The sequence below is a fragment of the Sciurus carolinensis genome, chromosome 4 (genome assembly GCF_902686445.1).
Source record: "Sciurus carolinensis chromosome 4, mSciCar1.2, whole genome shotgun sequence".
NCBI classification, from domain to species: Eukaryota; Metazoa; Chordata; class Mammalia; order Rodentia; family Sciuridae; genus Sciurus; species Sciurus carolinensis.
In genome coordinates, this window is record NC_062216.1 from 107,422,625 (window position 1) to 107,439,113 (window position 16,489).

Genomic DNA, 16,489 nt, shown 5'->3' on the forward strand with positions numbered 1-16,489 from the left:
ATAGGGTGGGGGTGAGGGAACTCAACTGAGGATTCCTTTTAGATTAATGAACCAAGGATGGAGACTCCCTTGAGCCTCTGTCCTTAAGGAAAGGCCAGGAACTGTGGTTAGTAGCACTGCCCCCTTCAGTCCAGGGGACCTTATTTTCCATGAGTTTATCTCTTGCTTTTCATGCCCTTTCATGACAAAAATGATCATTTCCTTGCTATGTTTCATATCTCTTAATTCTTCAAACTAATAATGACAGGGGCTGGGGAGATAGCTCAGCTGGTAGAGTGCTTGCCTCGGAAGCACAAGGTCCTGAGTTCGATCCCCAGTACCTCAAAAAAAAAAAAAAAAAAAACAAAAAACAAACAAACAAAAAAACGTAATAATGACATGGGTCATCAACAATTACTTCCTCCTTTGTTTCTTTGAGGAAATGCTTTATACATTTTGCATCCATGATAATGCAAGAAATTTCTTAAGATAGTGGGAAGAGTTTCATTTTTAATCCCACAGTGGTTGCCCTCTCTGTCTGGGTACAATTGTGGAAAAGAAAACAACTGGATACCATATCCATATAATGTGGATGTGGTAACATTTATTCATGTCTCCTCTGGGCCTCTTCACTTTTTTCTCCACTTTTCCGAATTCTGGATAAATGTCATGTACCTTATCCAAATATTCACCTAGTGTGCCTAGAACATACCATTAGCAGTGGCCTTGACATTCCAACTCAGCTATTTTTAAACTTGTGACTACCCTTTTCTTTTTCCAAATTAGAATACAATAAAACTGCTTGTGATGCGAGAACTATTTCTAACTAATGAAGTGCTTGACAAAATATGGGGACACCGATTTAGTCACTAAAACCATTTTGTGATTCCCAAGCTACAAGGATTGGGACCACAAGTCACTTACCACACTGACAAAAAACACCATGCAGGTCAGAGAAAATCCACTGGTATAACCAAGATAACCTAGGAGTTAGCAGAAATATTTTGGAAGGTGAATATGACATCTACAAACAGTTTACCTATTAGAATATGATATAAAAGTAAAAATAGTTTAATTAGGAAATGGCTTTACCTAAATTTTTAAGGAGAGAAAGTGGGAGAATAATTCCCACAGACACAAATATGACGAGGTAGTTGCCATTGAGGTACCATTCCCTAGGAAAGAAAAAGAGATGAGGATATTAGGATCAGAAAAGATGAAGTAGAATGAGTCACTAAATGTTATAGAGAGAACATAAGACATACCCAGTATTTTCTTCAAGTCCCAAGAATGCTCTGATTACTTCAGGTAGTTCATATTTAATGATAAAGAGGTAGCTTGACATTGCTAAAATGGAAAATGTGACAGCTTAGTGGTGTGCATAGCACTGTAGTCACATGAAAGTTTTAAGGAGTCATGACATTTGGAACATTCATTCTTCTTGGCAAGATGATCATCTAATCCTCCAAACGGAAAGAGAAGCCACCGTGTATTCTGCAATGCTTCCAAGTTCTTTTTAAAATTAGACACTTGGCCCTGTAGCTCTTACATGTGGACTGCTGCTAATGGAGTCAGTGTCAATTCTATTAGATTCCATTCCCAAGTTTTCAGGGAATCTTCAGCTTCGAAGTTTTGCCCTCATTAGTTATAAATCATCATGGTATTGAGTATTCCTTAATGTGTCTATAAGTCATAGTCTGACAACAAAAGCCACAGGCCAAAAGTCTGAGGGTGGAATTGTAGGGGAGAGTTAAATAGACTCTACATCACTCTGGCCTTCCCCAGGTAAGGACATGCTCTGATCCTCTGTGATCTCCCTGAGGGACACACAGTCTCAGACAACTGGTTGTTGGAACTGAAGTCTTTGTGGATTGATAAAAGAATATAATAGCTAAGTTATGGAACCAGTCTAGGTGCCCATCAACAAACAAATGGATAAAGAAAATATGGTATGTAAACACAACAGAGTTTTGCTCAGTCATGAAGAATGACATTGTGTAGCATTTGCTGGTAAATGGATGGAAGTGGAGAACATCATGCTGAGTGGAATAAGCCAGGCTCAGAAAGTCAAGAGTCAAATATTTTTTCTCATATTCAGAAGCTAGAGAGAAATAAGGAAATAAAAAAAGCAGACCTCATGATAATAGAAGGAAGAACTGGAGTAGAGGAATATATCCGGTGATATGAAGGAGGGATGGGAAAGGGAATTGTGGAATGAAATTGACCAAGTTATGCTTTGTTCACACATGAATTCCACTTTTATGTAAAACTATAATGCACCAATTAAAAACACTGAATATACAAAAGAAAGTAATAGAATAGAAAAAGGTGATCGGGGAGGGAAAGGGGAAATAGTGCAGATTGAAATGAAGCAAATCATCTAATGTGCTTTTATGAATATGCCAAAATGAACCCCACTACTATATATGACTAGAATGTACTAAGAAAAAAGAATACAAAAATGACAGCTTCTCCCTTTCTTTGCCAATTATGTTTCTTTGGGTTTTCTTTTCTACTCCATATTCTAGTCTCCCTGTGGCTAAATAAGAAATTAAACAAAGTGGCAAAACTTCATAAGAATCTTGATAATAATAAGTGAATGATCATGTACTATTCTGAAAATCTGATAAAATCTATAAATCCTCTCCCTGGGAAAATGAATATGTATACATATACATAGCATAGCTTTGTGACAATTGTGGGGCTTTATGCAATATCCCTTTGCCGGATCCATCTATTCAGTGAAACACATGACTAATTTGTTATTTGATACAAGGTCCACAGTCAAAATTAAAAGTAAAACAAACAAAACTAACAAATTTTACATAGAAACATTAAGGGTAAATTTTGCTAACAGGCATTTAAAACAGATATCTAGGTTGTAAATTGAATGATAGTTTAAAAATACTTCCTTAACTTCAAATGAAAATAATAATGGTGATAAAATTTCCCAGCATTTTTTAGTTCTGCAAATTACTTCATTCGATCATCCAAAAAGTCCTGTGAGGTTATGAGGTGTATGTTGTTATCCTATTCTACAGCTGAGGATAAAGATTTTGAGAAGTTCAATGGCATGTGCAAGATTATAGAGTTTGTAAAGGGCAGACCACATCTAAAATACAAGTCTCTTGACTTCTGGATCAGTGCTACTCTGTTATCAAAAAGAAATGATTTCTATAATACCAGAGGCATCTTCTGTACACACTATTTGGTTAATCTTTACAAAGACCTTGGCTAAAGCTGATTCTTACAGAGCATAAACAGGAGATATTTCTGATTAACTGACTCAGTGAGGTCCCATCCAATTTTAGAGCTATTAAATGCTGACTTTCAGTGATATCACCACTGTTAATGTGTTTGGTCTTTTAAAATTCAGAATTATCCAGATCTGTTTGGGTAATGTCAACATTATTCTGCTAAGTGTTAAAACATCTGTGATGAATGTTAAATTTTTGGTACTCAATATAGCAGAAATTGAGTGTTCTAAACGTGGAGTTGCTTAATCAAGAAATACAAGTGGTTTTCCTTAAGTCAAATATACACCAATTATATAAAGTAACAAAAGTGAGAGCATTTTTTGCAGTGGTATTATGAAATTTCATCTCACTCCCTTAAAGCCACACTTCTCACTTATGTGTGGCTTGACACAGCACACTTCATAGTTTATTCCATATTTAGAAGCATAATAGTGGCTACGCTTTGAATAACTGCTCTGTTGGCGCACAGCTTGATGAGTTCATGGCAAAATATGCTTATGTCTGGTTATTTTAGTTGTCAAAACAAATAAATTAGATCAACTATGAGTTGATCCTATGAGATGCTTGATACTTTAAATCTTGATAAGGCTAAACATATGAACCAAATGTAAAGCAGTCTATTTGGTGGGATTCAGGGACTTAGATGTTTATGGCTCAGATCCAGTAAAATGAATGAAACAATCTTGGTTTTACTGCCAAATTCTACCCAAGACTGTAATCTTAACATAAAAATATGAAGAGAAATTCACAAATTTGGGGTTGAGGGCTAAGCTGGTGTAGAGTGTGTGCTTAGCATGTGCGAGGTCTTGGGTTCAGTCCCCAGTACCAAAAAGAAAAAGAAAAGAAAGACAACATATTAAGATATGGTTAGATTTTATTTGTCAGCTTACCAGCTATCCATTATCAGGGACAGGTGTAGTTGGATAGAAGTTATTAAAGGAATTGCTACATTTCAGAAATCCTAGGTAACTCCACTGAGTTCATTTATCAAAGGGGTTGACTTCTTACAAGATCTCTGTGCAGATTTATTGATTGAAGCATTATTCACAATAGTGAAACATTGGAAATAATTCAACTATTCATCAATAAGGATTTGGTAAGCCAATTATGGTACAGACTTATAATGCAAAACTTGAAAGCCACAAAAAAGAATAACATGCAAATTCATCCAAGGCATTGTTAAATAAAAAAAGCAAGTCACAAATTAGTACTTATGAGATGATCTAGTTTTAACAATATCAATACATTTCTTAAATTTGGCATAGAGAAAACCTGGAGAAGTTATTTCTGAGGGTGACTGGCCTAAACTTTTCTTGGTAATTTATATATTTATGTGATGTTTTAGTTACAATTAGCATAGATTTGTTTTATAATTATAAAACTACCCATATAAAAATAATCAGAGGGGCTCTGGAGATTGGTTATTGAAGCTAAGAAGTGGGAAGAGGGAAGCAGGTTCTGGACCCTATTACTAGCCATATGTTATCATATTTCACCCTCACAATAATCTTGTGAGATTAGAGTATTACTCATTTTCATAGGTGAAAAAAATCAAACTCAAAGGAATAAAGTGATTTTTCTCAAGGTCGCAAACAATGACAAATTTAAAAGCAGGTGCAATGGACTTCAAAAACTTATTTTTTATTCAAATGTTTTAAAATATCTTTTTTAAAAAAATAACCTATGTAGAAACAAATACATACAAACAGGGCCAAGACAGTCTAGAGGATCTAACAGCCTAGAGAAGCTATGGATCTGGGGGAGAGAAAGAGAGAGGAGAAAAGACTGGAGAAACAGAGTGTGTGAGGGGTGTCAGGGTTGGAAGTCTTCAAGAGACACTAAAGGAGAGAAAACAGAGGGTGCAAAGAGAGCCTCATAGAGGAATTTTTGAAATGGTGAACTAATTCTAGTACTATTGGAGGACTGAATATAATTTGATATGGTTTGACGCAGGACATGGATGGAATTGATAATGGGTGGATAGATATGGACATAAAAAGGTAGGCAGAGGAATGTAATGAAGACCTGTGTCAGGCCAATGAGTTTAGATTTTACCTTGAAAATAATGAGGAATTTTATGCATGGGAGAAAAAAGACTTGAATTTGAGAAAGTTTATCTTGAGGATGAATTAGATGTGGAGGAGGGGAAACAGCTGATATTGCTGACTACTAGTTAGGAAAGATGGAAAAGTGTAGGCTGACATCTAGATTTCTGGCTTAAGAAACTAGATTGCTGCTGGGTAGGAGGCAAGGAAAGAAAAGCTACTATGTAGGGATATAGTTGGGACCACATCAAAGATGCAGCCAGCAATACATGGGACTCAATGCCTTCTGAGGATCAAAGATATCACAGAATTCACAGGAACCTGGTGGTATCATCTAGAACACTGTTAAAAAATATATGTATTTTAGGCTGTACTATGGGAATTCTAATTCAGTAGAGATTATAAGAATCTGTAGACCAGGAATCTGTGGTCATGCTTCTGATGTGAAGTCAGGTGTTTGCTTTACACAGAATCTAGACAGCCTCTTCAGTGGGCTGGTTTATTCAGACTGTGCCTCAAGGGCCACAGCATTTGGCTATTCCCCCACTTACTCTATGAAAGGAACTCAACCATAATTATGGCCCATCAACTATTTTGTGAATGACAGTAATAAGCACTAATGCTTTAACTTTTAAAAAGTAATGTCATAATAGTATTCAAGATCAAGAAAGGTTTGATCCTATATTTTAACTGCAGAATTCAACTGGTGGGAATTCATACATTATTGCATTCCTAGATATTGCTATTTTTAATTACAGAGTAATAGCAAATCTGTTTAAGGAATTTTAATTCAATAATTTAAGAACTATCTAAACAACTGTTTTTTAATCTATAAGATACTTGTTCATTGCCATAAGAGGTTTCTTATCTATTGAACATTCTATAGAAAGTTTAAGTGCTTCATTGAAAGCTATATCCCCTTACCTCCAATGTTCTGCATTGTAATGGAAATAAAAGCTCCAAATTTTCCAGGCCATCCAAATGCCTTTTCCCCTAATTTTTCATAAATTAATGACCCTACAGTGAAAGATAAAATAACCTTATTAGAGGATTGTTTTAAGGACTAAAATATTTCTAAAATATCATTTTGCAATGGAGTGTCATACATGTAAAAGTAAACATTACTTAGAAGTTATAAACCCAAAAGAAGCAATGTCAGAAATCAAGAAACAATATGGTAAAATGTTGCCCAGACAAAAAGTGATGGCTCCAGGCACCTGAGTTGCACGTAGCAGTCAAATGGTTATTTTCATCATCTTCCAAAAGCCTCTCTTTGTCTATTGGGCTTGAACAGAGCCAATGAACTCTTACTCCTGCCTCTCACTTGCCCAAATAACTAAAAACCTTGAGAGATTTGTCACTGTGGTTAGAAGAGAAGGAAATGTGAAACTGACAAATCATCCTATGGCTATGGACCTCCATAGACTGAAATACACTTTTATGAGAATCAAAAAATAGAAAGGTAGTTTATTATCTTCAGTTATGAACTTAAGGGTGCATACCTCCTTCCTTGGATGTCTTTAATAAAAGATGAACTGAATAGAGGGACAATATTGCCACAGCAAGCAGCATGATTCTGCAAAGGGAACAGAGTAGAAATGAAATTTCTATAATAAATAAGATACCATAATGTCTCATGTTAAAATAATGGTCACATCAGTCTTTTCAATTAATAGCTTTCCAAAAGTATGTGGGTTTGGAAACACTGAGAAATTCTTTTCAGAATGGCACACATACACTTAAGTATCACACATCTAGAATTTTCTATATTTTACATGTCTAAACCTCCTAGCTGAAATTTCTAAAATTTTTTAGGGTTACACAGTTACAGAATCTGCTTTATAACTTAGATTGTAAGCATATAGCAAAATTGGCAAATACTACATCTACTTACTCAGCATGTAGGAATATGTATATCATATTTGCATCACATTTAGAATTGAAGAGCTATTCAAGAAATCTAAAATCTAGGAATCCAGAAACCAAAGCATGCTCTGTTACACTGATCCTACATCAAGAGGAAAGGTTGCTTTGTCAACCAGAGGATCGGGCAATTGCATGTCTAACAGAGAAGGCAGAGAAAGGTAAGCACAGGAGGCAGGAATTGTTTCTGATGTCAGGACCCTCTACATGACCACATGTGTGTATTGTTTCTGTATGTTTACACTAATCAGTATTTCTCCAAATCCTGGAATAGAGTACAAAAATAAGAGGGTAGAAGAATTAACTACATAATAAACGAAGGGACAATACAAGCCTTTACCTGAAATTGAAAAACAAATCTTTGTGTTTATTTTGCATGATGAGAACACACTACACATTTTCCCCACAATTGATTTAATCCTTTGGTAACTTCCAATGAAATCAATGCTGCAAATGTACGTTTAGAACATGAATTAAACATTCTGTACCTACTCTAGCTTTATTGTGCTCTTATTTTCCAGAACTGTCTAATCAATGACTTACTCATATATTTCCCCATATGCTTAATTAAGTAAGGTAACCTGTTTCTAAAAATTATGTAAATCAGATTATACAATTTAGTTCCATGAAAAAATAATAAGCATTTCTATATTTTAAACATGTACCTTCTTTGGCAGAAAATACAGTAAAACCAATGAAATACTGTGTCACTTGTTGTGAACTAAGCAAGATAGCTAAAACCATTCTGAGCTGCCTAGACACATGAAACACATCCTATTCTGTTTAGTGATTTATTTGCTCTTACTAAATTAATCTATTAAATGTTTATAGGTTTAAAATGAGCCCCTCATTTAAAAAGTGGAATATTCTCCTCCTGTAAAAATGATCTATGGCTCTAGGATTGGGGGAAGTGCTTCCTATTTCTATTCATCAGTAGTCTATGTTAACTTCCTAATTAATTTTAATGGTATGTATAATTAATAAGGAGAAGGCAGTCTTTTTGTCTTCAAGGTAGTACACATTGCAAAAGCATACAAATATAGAATACATTTCTAGGTATTAAAATCAGATAATAAAAGAGAAACTTTGTTTCAACCATGGATTATAAAAGTAAAGTTGATATAAAAACTCATTCAGCTAAAGAATATTATTCATAAAATAATTCAAAGAACTAACACAAGATAAATATTTATAGTTCAGATCCTAAGCCCTCAAATAGCTGTGTGATTATTTAATCACACGTGATGTTCAGAACATAAATAGCATGTATCTATATTATAAATGTTGCATTCTTAGACAGTTATTTAACTCTTGAGCTTGCATTTGGGATCAGGATTTGTGTTCACATTGATGCTTTAGACTTTATTCTTGTGAAGAATTCCACTGTTGTCAACCGTGTCTTGGCAAATACCAGGATGTACATGCTGCACATAAATGCCTGTGGTTGTCTGTCACAATGTGGTACCCATTCTACAGGTCAGTTACATGAGGCTACTACCCTTAGCCCATAGGTTTAAGAATAAGCTCTGTCACTTTTACAAAGATTCTCTGAGTCAGACACTGAGCCGGGTCTTGGGGACGAGACATGTGGTGAGTGAAGACAGACGTGGGCTCAACTCTCTGGAACTTATAGTCTAACAAGGGAAATAGACATTAACCAAGTGAATCAGACATCTAAAATACTAAAACTGGTGAGTATATAATAGATTAGATTAGGTAAGGAATGGCAGCACTCAGGTGAGGCTGAGATGAGATATGAAAAGTTAACTTGATGAAGAAACAAGGAAAGTTCATTCCAAAATCACGTGCAGAGGCCCAGTGCTGAGAAGGAACATGGCACTTCCACCGGACAAAGAGAAGGCAAGTGTGCTCTGTGTATCTGGTGACCAAGGGCACAGGGAGCAGGGCATGAAATGACACCAGGGCATGCTGGGCTTCTATGTCTGGATTGAATGGACTATTTTCTCTAAGAATTTGAAAAAAATCAGATTTGCTTTTGGGAAATATCTGTTTGACTACTAAACAATTACTTTAAGTATCTAGTAAACACTGAAATACTTGTAAAATGGTTTTTGTGTACTGGTAGGGCTGCTCCACCACTGTGGGTAGTTGAGCACATAAACTTTCTACCATTTAGTCAGAGATGACTGAGGGAGCAAGAACCATGACTAGACAGCTATTTTAACTAAAAACAAGAGAAATTTGCTAATACTTTCTCAATTTCTTCCTGCTTACCAAAATCACACTTCAGAGTGTTAACTGAAAGAGTAGCACTTCATCACCCAATGCAGATACTTACATGAAAAGTATGATCCCTGTGTTGGCCATCGCGTAGGACAAGCCCAAGATTCCACTGCCCATGATGGCGTTGCTCAGGTTGAATGAGGACATTCCAAAGGAAGTGGTTCCAGGATGCTTGAAGAAATGGAATGCACCATAAGCAAACATTGGCCAAAAGACCAATCTTTTCTTGGGTTTTTCTTATTTTCACATTACCTCTCCTGGAGATTACAGTCCAAAATCAAAGACTAAGATAAAATCATTGTGAGTAAAAACCATTACTCAACTTCAATAAAAGCATGTACTTTTGAATGGAATGTAGTACTTGATTTCAACATAGAAATCAGTTAAAAAAAAAAAGTACAGGTGGTGTAATATAAAAGAGAAAACATGTATGACGGCAGATTACATTTGGGTTAGAATGATTTCTCCAAAAAACAAATAAATTTCATAAATGATTTATGCAGCCATATGGCGAACAGGAAAAACAAGTCCTTATTCCAGTAAGGGCCTGAATAAACATAGAATGTGCTGACCAAGGCTTGGAAAATTTCAGTCACATTGTTTTCCCACAGAGACCTAGGTGATCCGACACCCTCAGACCTGTTTATTCCCTGAAAGCATAGATTCAACTTACATGTTCCTCATCATAATCTGCCAGCTTCTTTTCCCCAAAAAACCCATTTGTCAGGAACTTCTGGCTTTCAGCATCTTCATTAGCAAATTGACTAAACACAAAGGGAAAATAAGAAAGTAACAACATCTAAGTAAATGCTCTAAGTAATATTTATGTTTCAGGTGATCTAAGTAACTGAATTAGGGGAGCAAACATCAATGTAGGGGACAAGACACCTAGAACCTTTTTTCTTCTCCTTCACACCAGTGTTCCTTCCAGGCCAACAACTGAGCTCCATTTATGAAGTGATTTTGGGAGGGAGGGAGGATGTCATGAAGGAAGAAAATATTATTTTTAGTTGAAAAATTGCTTATGCCACATTTCTTCTTTTCCACAATAACTATGCAAGGAAGAAAATAAAATATAAATATATAGATATATTCATATATATTTCTTGTTGGTAAGTAGTTCAGTGGCAGCTCTGTGTTATCTTTGGTTGTTTGTGTGGTTGCTGATTACTCTGAAACTGTATCTGAGTGACCATTAGATAATGGATTAAACTAAGAAAATTGTTAAAAAAGTTCAAAGACTTGGTAGAGGAGTGGGGAGGGAAATAAAATGGAACTCCAAAATGTCACTAGGCACAGAACATTGCAATTATGGTCTACTTGGGCACAGGCCTGAAGCTGCACACTTTGGTCATAATGTCACGGCCTTACTGTACTGGTGAGCTCCTGCAGTTACATGCCAGGAGCTTTGAGGCTATAGACAGGGGGCCAGCCACATTTCCAAAGAGCTTGGCTTAGCAGCTGCCAGTCTTGCATTTTTACCCACCAAAATACCCATGGGCTTTTTTGTTGTTATTATGTAAAATATTCAACTATTCGCAGTTCTTAAAAATGCTTTCTAATCAGATTGCAATTCTTTGGGAATTTCTTGCATTAAAGACTAAGAATAATTGGAGAGCATTTTATTACACTAACCCTTATAATATTCTGCTTTCTCTTCAGAATACATAAATCTTTTATCTTTTACTAAAACAAACTTTAGAAATGAAGTAGAAAATAATTATTATAAGAGATATGTACAAATTATCTTTATAATTGGAGTTAATTCTGAAAATAATCTGGTGAGGACAAGGATGACAGGGTCATTCTCTGAGAACAGAGAGCAAGACAAGGTGTAGAGAAAAACAGTAGACAAAGCGTTATGTGCTTTTCCAGGAGCTCAAAGGGTGCATAGTTCCTAGTGTACAGGCTGAGAACATTTCCTGCTATCCTCCCTCCCCACATTTCTCTCAGGAAACACGGGGCCTTCACACCTGTTGCCTTCTTCCATTTCCACACTCCTTTCACCATCTTTCTGGGATTTACTTTCATAGTATGTAGTTCATATACTTGCTGTATGAGGAACTTCTACATCCTGTTCATGGCTGGAAACTGAGATGATAGGATAAAATAGGACTAAGGACTATAAAAACAGAAGTGTCACTTAAAAGTGGAATTTAAACTCAGGAATATTCAATGTTCTATTTTGTGCTTTAATCAATAAACTAGAATTTCTAGTCCATGAGTAATTTTTTAAATTTATAATTTGAAAGAAAACAGATCATTTTTGAAGGCATTTTGCATGTTCTTATTTTGGCATGAGAAGAGTTATAGCTGTTGAACATGCCAAGATTATACAAAATACATGAGAAATGTCCCCAGTGTGTCTGTACAGTACAGAATGTATTGAAAACATAAGTAAAATGATCCCAAATAAATGTAATATGTTGAATCTCTCAAAAATTGACATTTAAACGTTTAATCCAAAACAAACATAAACAAAACCTATCTTTTAAAAGTGATCATAAAATTGCAAAATGATGACCTGTGTTTGAACCAGGAGTTAAAGATAAGTTATTGTGTGTGGTCCTTGTATAAAACACAACAAAAGCATTGTGGTTCTTTTTGTCAGGGGTTTTTGAGAGCCAAATGGAATCTCTCCAATATCCCCTTCAGCTCAGAGTTCCTATTTGTGTGTATTCCTTTCAGAATCAAAAAAGCCTGCAGATTTGGAACAATTTACTAAGGGAGATGACATGGAAAGAACATTTATTGAATACCATTTGTATTCCATGCACTCAAATGCTTAGAAAAGTAGATGTTGATGTGCCAATCTACATTTTTCATTGAAACTCAAAGAAGATAGATCTTTTCCAAAGCCAAACCCCTACTGCACAGAATCCAATGTCCTGTGCTCTACCACACTGCATTTCCTCAAGAGTCCACCAATTTACAAATTGCCATGATTTATATCTCAGTGGCCTCTCTAGCTCAACAACCCTCAAATTCCTTGCACTGACCTACTTGGAATGCTTCCTCCTGAAAGGTTTTTTGGGATGATGTGAATGAATGAGAAGTCCTTGTTTGAAGATATTTTTTTTACTTCAGGCTTAGATTTGGTCAAAAGATTCCCTCTGAGTATTTTTAATCATGTACACCTTGTGTTATATAATGTTTTGTGGTAAATTAACTTACTTATCAAATAACTATAGTGCAGAGGTCATTAACCTGTGAAAATGATGTGATTAATGTCTAATTGAGTGGGAGATAGCACAAAGGAGGGACAGTCACTGGGGAAGTAGAGGCATTTGGAGAAGATTTTACAGGGGACCTGACATTGAGCTGATTCTTGAAGAATGAGAGGTATCAAAAGAGAGAAAAGGGAAGTGGGGTGATTCCAGCAGATGGAAGAGAATGAATGAAGGCAAGAGGGTACAACGAAGTAGGGCAAGAACAGGACAGGTGAGTCTGGTCAGGGGCCGATTCTGAAGGGTCACATATGCCAAGAAGTGTATACTTGTATCTAATAATAGCTAATGCAGATTCATGGGAGAGTTTCATCCAAGGATGGGATACAACCCAATATACAGTTACAGAAGATTAAAAGTGAGAAGGGCTAGACAGAAGAGAACAAAATGTAAGAAGGATAGACAGATCAGGGCTACTCTAATAGACAAGTGAGAGCCTAAAGATGATGATGGAGTGGATACACAGAAGAAGGTGGATTTGAAATATTAACAAGGCAAAAATGACTATATATAGACAGCCATTGGATGTGTGGGTTGGGAGAAGGCACAAGTCTAAGTTGGTTCCTGAGCTGATTCCAGGGCTGATTCCAAGGTTGATGGTGATTTTCAGCAGGATAACTAGAGGAGGAACAGGGTTTGAAGAGAATGACAGGAATTCAATATCAGACAAGTCTGACTTTAGAAATGAAGTATTTCCGACATATTAGTAATCCAGCAGAGGTATGTACTAGTAGACCATTAAATATAACAATCTGAAACTCAGTTGAGAAATGTAACGGGCTGGGGATGTGGCATCTGAGTGGGTGACCCCATGATAGTTGCAATGAGCTTGCTCAGAGGACACCTAGAAAAGAATCACTATTGAACTCTGGAGATGTAGAACACTCAAAGGACAGGCAAAGGGGGAAGACTGTGAGAAAGAATAGTCCAAAATGAAGTGACACCTATATAAAATATAAGTGACATTATTAATGGAAACAAGGACATTATAACCTCAATTCTAAGTAACAAGAAGGGTTGACATTTTATTACTACATCAGGGAATTGGTACGTTGACATCGAAGCCATTGTTATTTCCCATTTGTAATAAATTCAACTCTGCCCAATGAGACCCTCGTTTTCCACATCCACACGTGGTTCTCGTTTTCGCATGGAGCCTGGTGATTTTTAACCCCTCATTGCTCATTGTACCTGCTTATTGCTGCCTTTTCTGAACTGCCCATCCCTGTGTAGCTGTCTTGAGTACTTTCTCCACCGCTGCTCTCATCATCAGGCTCGATGTTGACATTTCTCAGCTCCATGGGATCCATTTGACCGGTCAGCGCTTTCCTGTCCACACACACCTCCTTCAGTGTAAATAATATACCGACCCTTCAGTTTAAGGCTCTTCCACTTTGTGTTGGTGTTCAGAACGCTGTGTTCTGCAAACAGAACACAAAATAAATCATTATAATTTTCTTTAAATTAGAATATTAAATATGAATCACTTACTTTGAATGTGCTTGCTGTCAAACAGAGAAAGGAAGTAAATTCCTAAAAACCTTGCATAAATATATCCCCAAAGTTTCCTTTGCTTCATACAGGAAAGAAGAAGAAAAATTACAAGAAGTTGCTAAGTCAGTAGATATTTAACAAGTGCCCATGCTTGTGAACATGGCAGGAGCTTTGCTAGTTCCCACAGGAAGAAAGAGAGATTGTAAGATGTGGCAGAGGTCATCACAAAGATTTAGGTATTTGTAAGCAGACTGCATGATTTCCTCTTGACAAGGAAGGTCTGCCAAGTGTCTCTACTAGCAGTAATTAGAAAGAAAATTACTGCCTTAATTTAATTGGGCATGAAAGAATTCAAACCACCTACATGCTTGATAATATGCAACCCAGGATAAGATCAAAGTTAGGAAGCCACTTTCTAGGCATCTGTATTCCAAAGCCAAAGTTAAGAATAGCGACAAACAGAAGCACAGATTTACCCTTGAATAAGCATCAGTCACCATCCATATCAAATTTGCAGCTTTTAGGTTCTACTCAATGGATCTCAGTACAAGTCATTAAACTTTTTTGGACCTCATTTTCCTCAAAGTGAAAATGGGTGGAATAACTTTGTGTTTAAAAAAAAAATTGCCACATATCCATTTTATGTTGTTGATACAATATCTTCTGAAATGTTTACTATTTAATTCATTCAATTATTTTTAGTCATTATATGGGAGAAACATGATCACTCTTGAAAGAAGTGGTTCTGAAATGCGATTTCACATTTGATCAGGAAATCCTTGGCAGAGAAACTAACAGAAAAGTTGCTCTAGAACTTATAAAATCCATAAATCCCCTGATAAACATGTAACTATCAAGTTAGCAATGCCTCCTCAATGCAGGGCCAGGCAGTGCACCTGGAAGGCAGCTCACACTAGGGATGAGTTCAGAACCCCAAACTACAAGTCACAAAAGTCCACAAAGGGAAACTCTCTCTTATGAATATCAATAGGCACAAGAAACAACAAGAGTCACGTCTGAGGAACTATAACTATCAAAGCAATTTAAAAGACTTAAATTATTGAAGTAAAAAGTAATAAAATCTCAAGACAAGCAAACAGCATCTGTAGAATAAGTACACTGTACAAGAATAAGTTAGTTTGTAAGAGCCAAAAAAGGAATTCTTTAAAAATAGTGATTGAAATAAAGAAAAATCAGCCAAGTGAAGAGGTGTGAAAACTGGAAGATCTCTGGAAATCACTCAAATTATAGCACAAGGAGAAAAAGACAGATATGAAGTAGAGGTTAAGAGATATTGGGGGGAAACAAATAAGAGAGAATTATAGGACTAGGAAGAGAGAACAAAGATAAAATGGCAAAGAATTATCCAGAAACAGAGGGAGCAATTCTCAGAATTTAAAACAGCACAAATATTTCAAGGAGGAATAATCTATTCACTAATATCAGGCAATCTAAATGCATTACATTAAAAGTCAGAAAAAGGAAGCTTAAAAGCTATCAGAGAGAATAAAAGACAAGCATATAGTTAAAAGAAAAAAAAAAACTCATATCAAATGTGTGTGAAGATTTCCCTCACCTATCACAAGTTACCAGTCTCACTTTTCAGCAGCAACCACTCAAACAATTTCTGTTCTTAGGTCTTCATTTAAAGTTAGACTCTCCAAATTGAAATAATTCATTAAACTCCTCTGACCTAGCTTATCAACTCCAGACTGGTAGCTAAAAATTAGGATAAGGAAATTAGCATACTTCTTTCTACCCTCTTTCCATGCTTCTAATTATTTTAGTTAATAAATTTATAATGTCGAGAATTATAACATTTCTATCCTGTTCTGTAAAGCAATTTTATCTGTCATAATTTGTCTGTAGGTTGCTTCTAAACACACACAAAAAATCAAGATTTATATTATGATTGTATAGACAGCATGATCCAAAGAACCAAGTGGAATATTTGACTACATAATAAATGAAATATAACCTTTTACTATCAAAATTTTTAAGGCAAAATTTTCATGCTCTTTTACTTTTTAAATGACTTCCTCCTTCAGTCTCTGGATCTTGCTCAACTGCCAATACATCTTGAATTATTTCATCCTCCTTCCTCAATTTATTTTGCATTGTGCAGAAATACCACCTTGAATGACATTTTTCAAAAAGTGTGCCTCTGTTGATGAACAGAATTTCCAAATTGTTGGAAAATGTACTTTGCTTTCAAACTTTGTTGATCGTTGAATTCTATATCCAGAATCATTTCCCCCAGAATGTTGAAGATATTTCTCCATTGACTTCTAGCTTTTATTAATTAGTCTGATTCTCATTT

General features: G+C 35.8%; 1 protein-coding gene across 4 annotated transcripts in view; it reads right to left on the reverse strand.

Moving 5' to 3' along the window:
• The window catches only part of Slc38a4 (solute carrier family 38 member 4), a 70,273-nt gene that overhangs the window by 16,006 nt on the left and 37,778 nt on the right, over positions 1-16,489 (reverse strand). For all 4 annotated transcript variants that reach the window (XM_047549017.1, XM_047549013.1, XM_047549016.1 and 1 more), the window contains 8 exons: positions 13,867-14,096; positions 10,122-10,212; positions 9,504-9,619; positions 6,784-6,857; positions 6,206-6,298; positions 1,245-1,326; positions 1,072-1,154; positions 904-962 (listed from right to left, as the gene is read on the reverse strand). In XM_047549017.1, coding sequence (XP_047404973.1) covers positions 904-962; positions 1,072-1,154; positions 1,245-1,326; positions 6,206-6,298; positions 6,784-6,857; positions 9,504-9,619; positions 10,122-10,212; positions 13,867-13,985 — 717 coding nt within the window. In that variant the 5' untranslated portion in view covers positions 13,986-14,096. The remainder of the gene's footprint in view (positions 1-903; positions 963-1,071; positions 1,155-1,244; positions 1,327-6,205; positions 6,299-6,783; positions 6,858-9,503; positions 9,620-10,121; positions 10,213-13,866; positions 14,097-16,489) is intronic.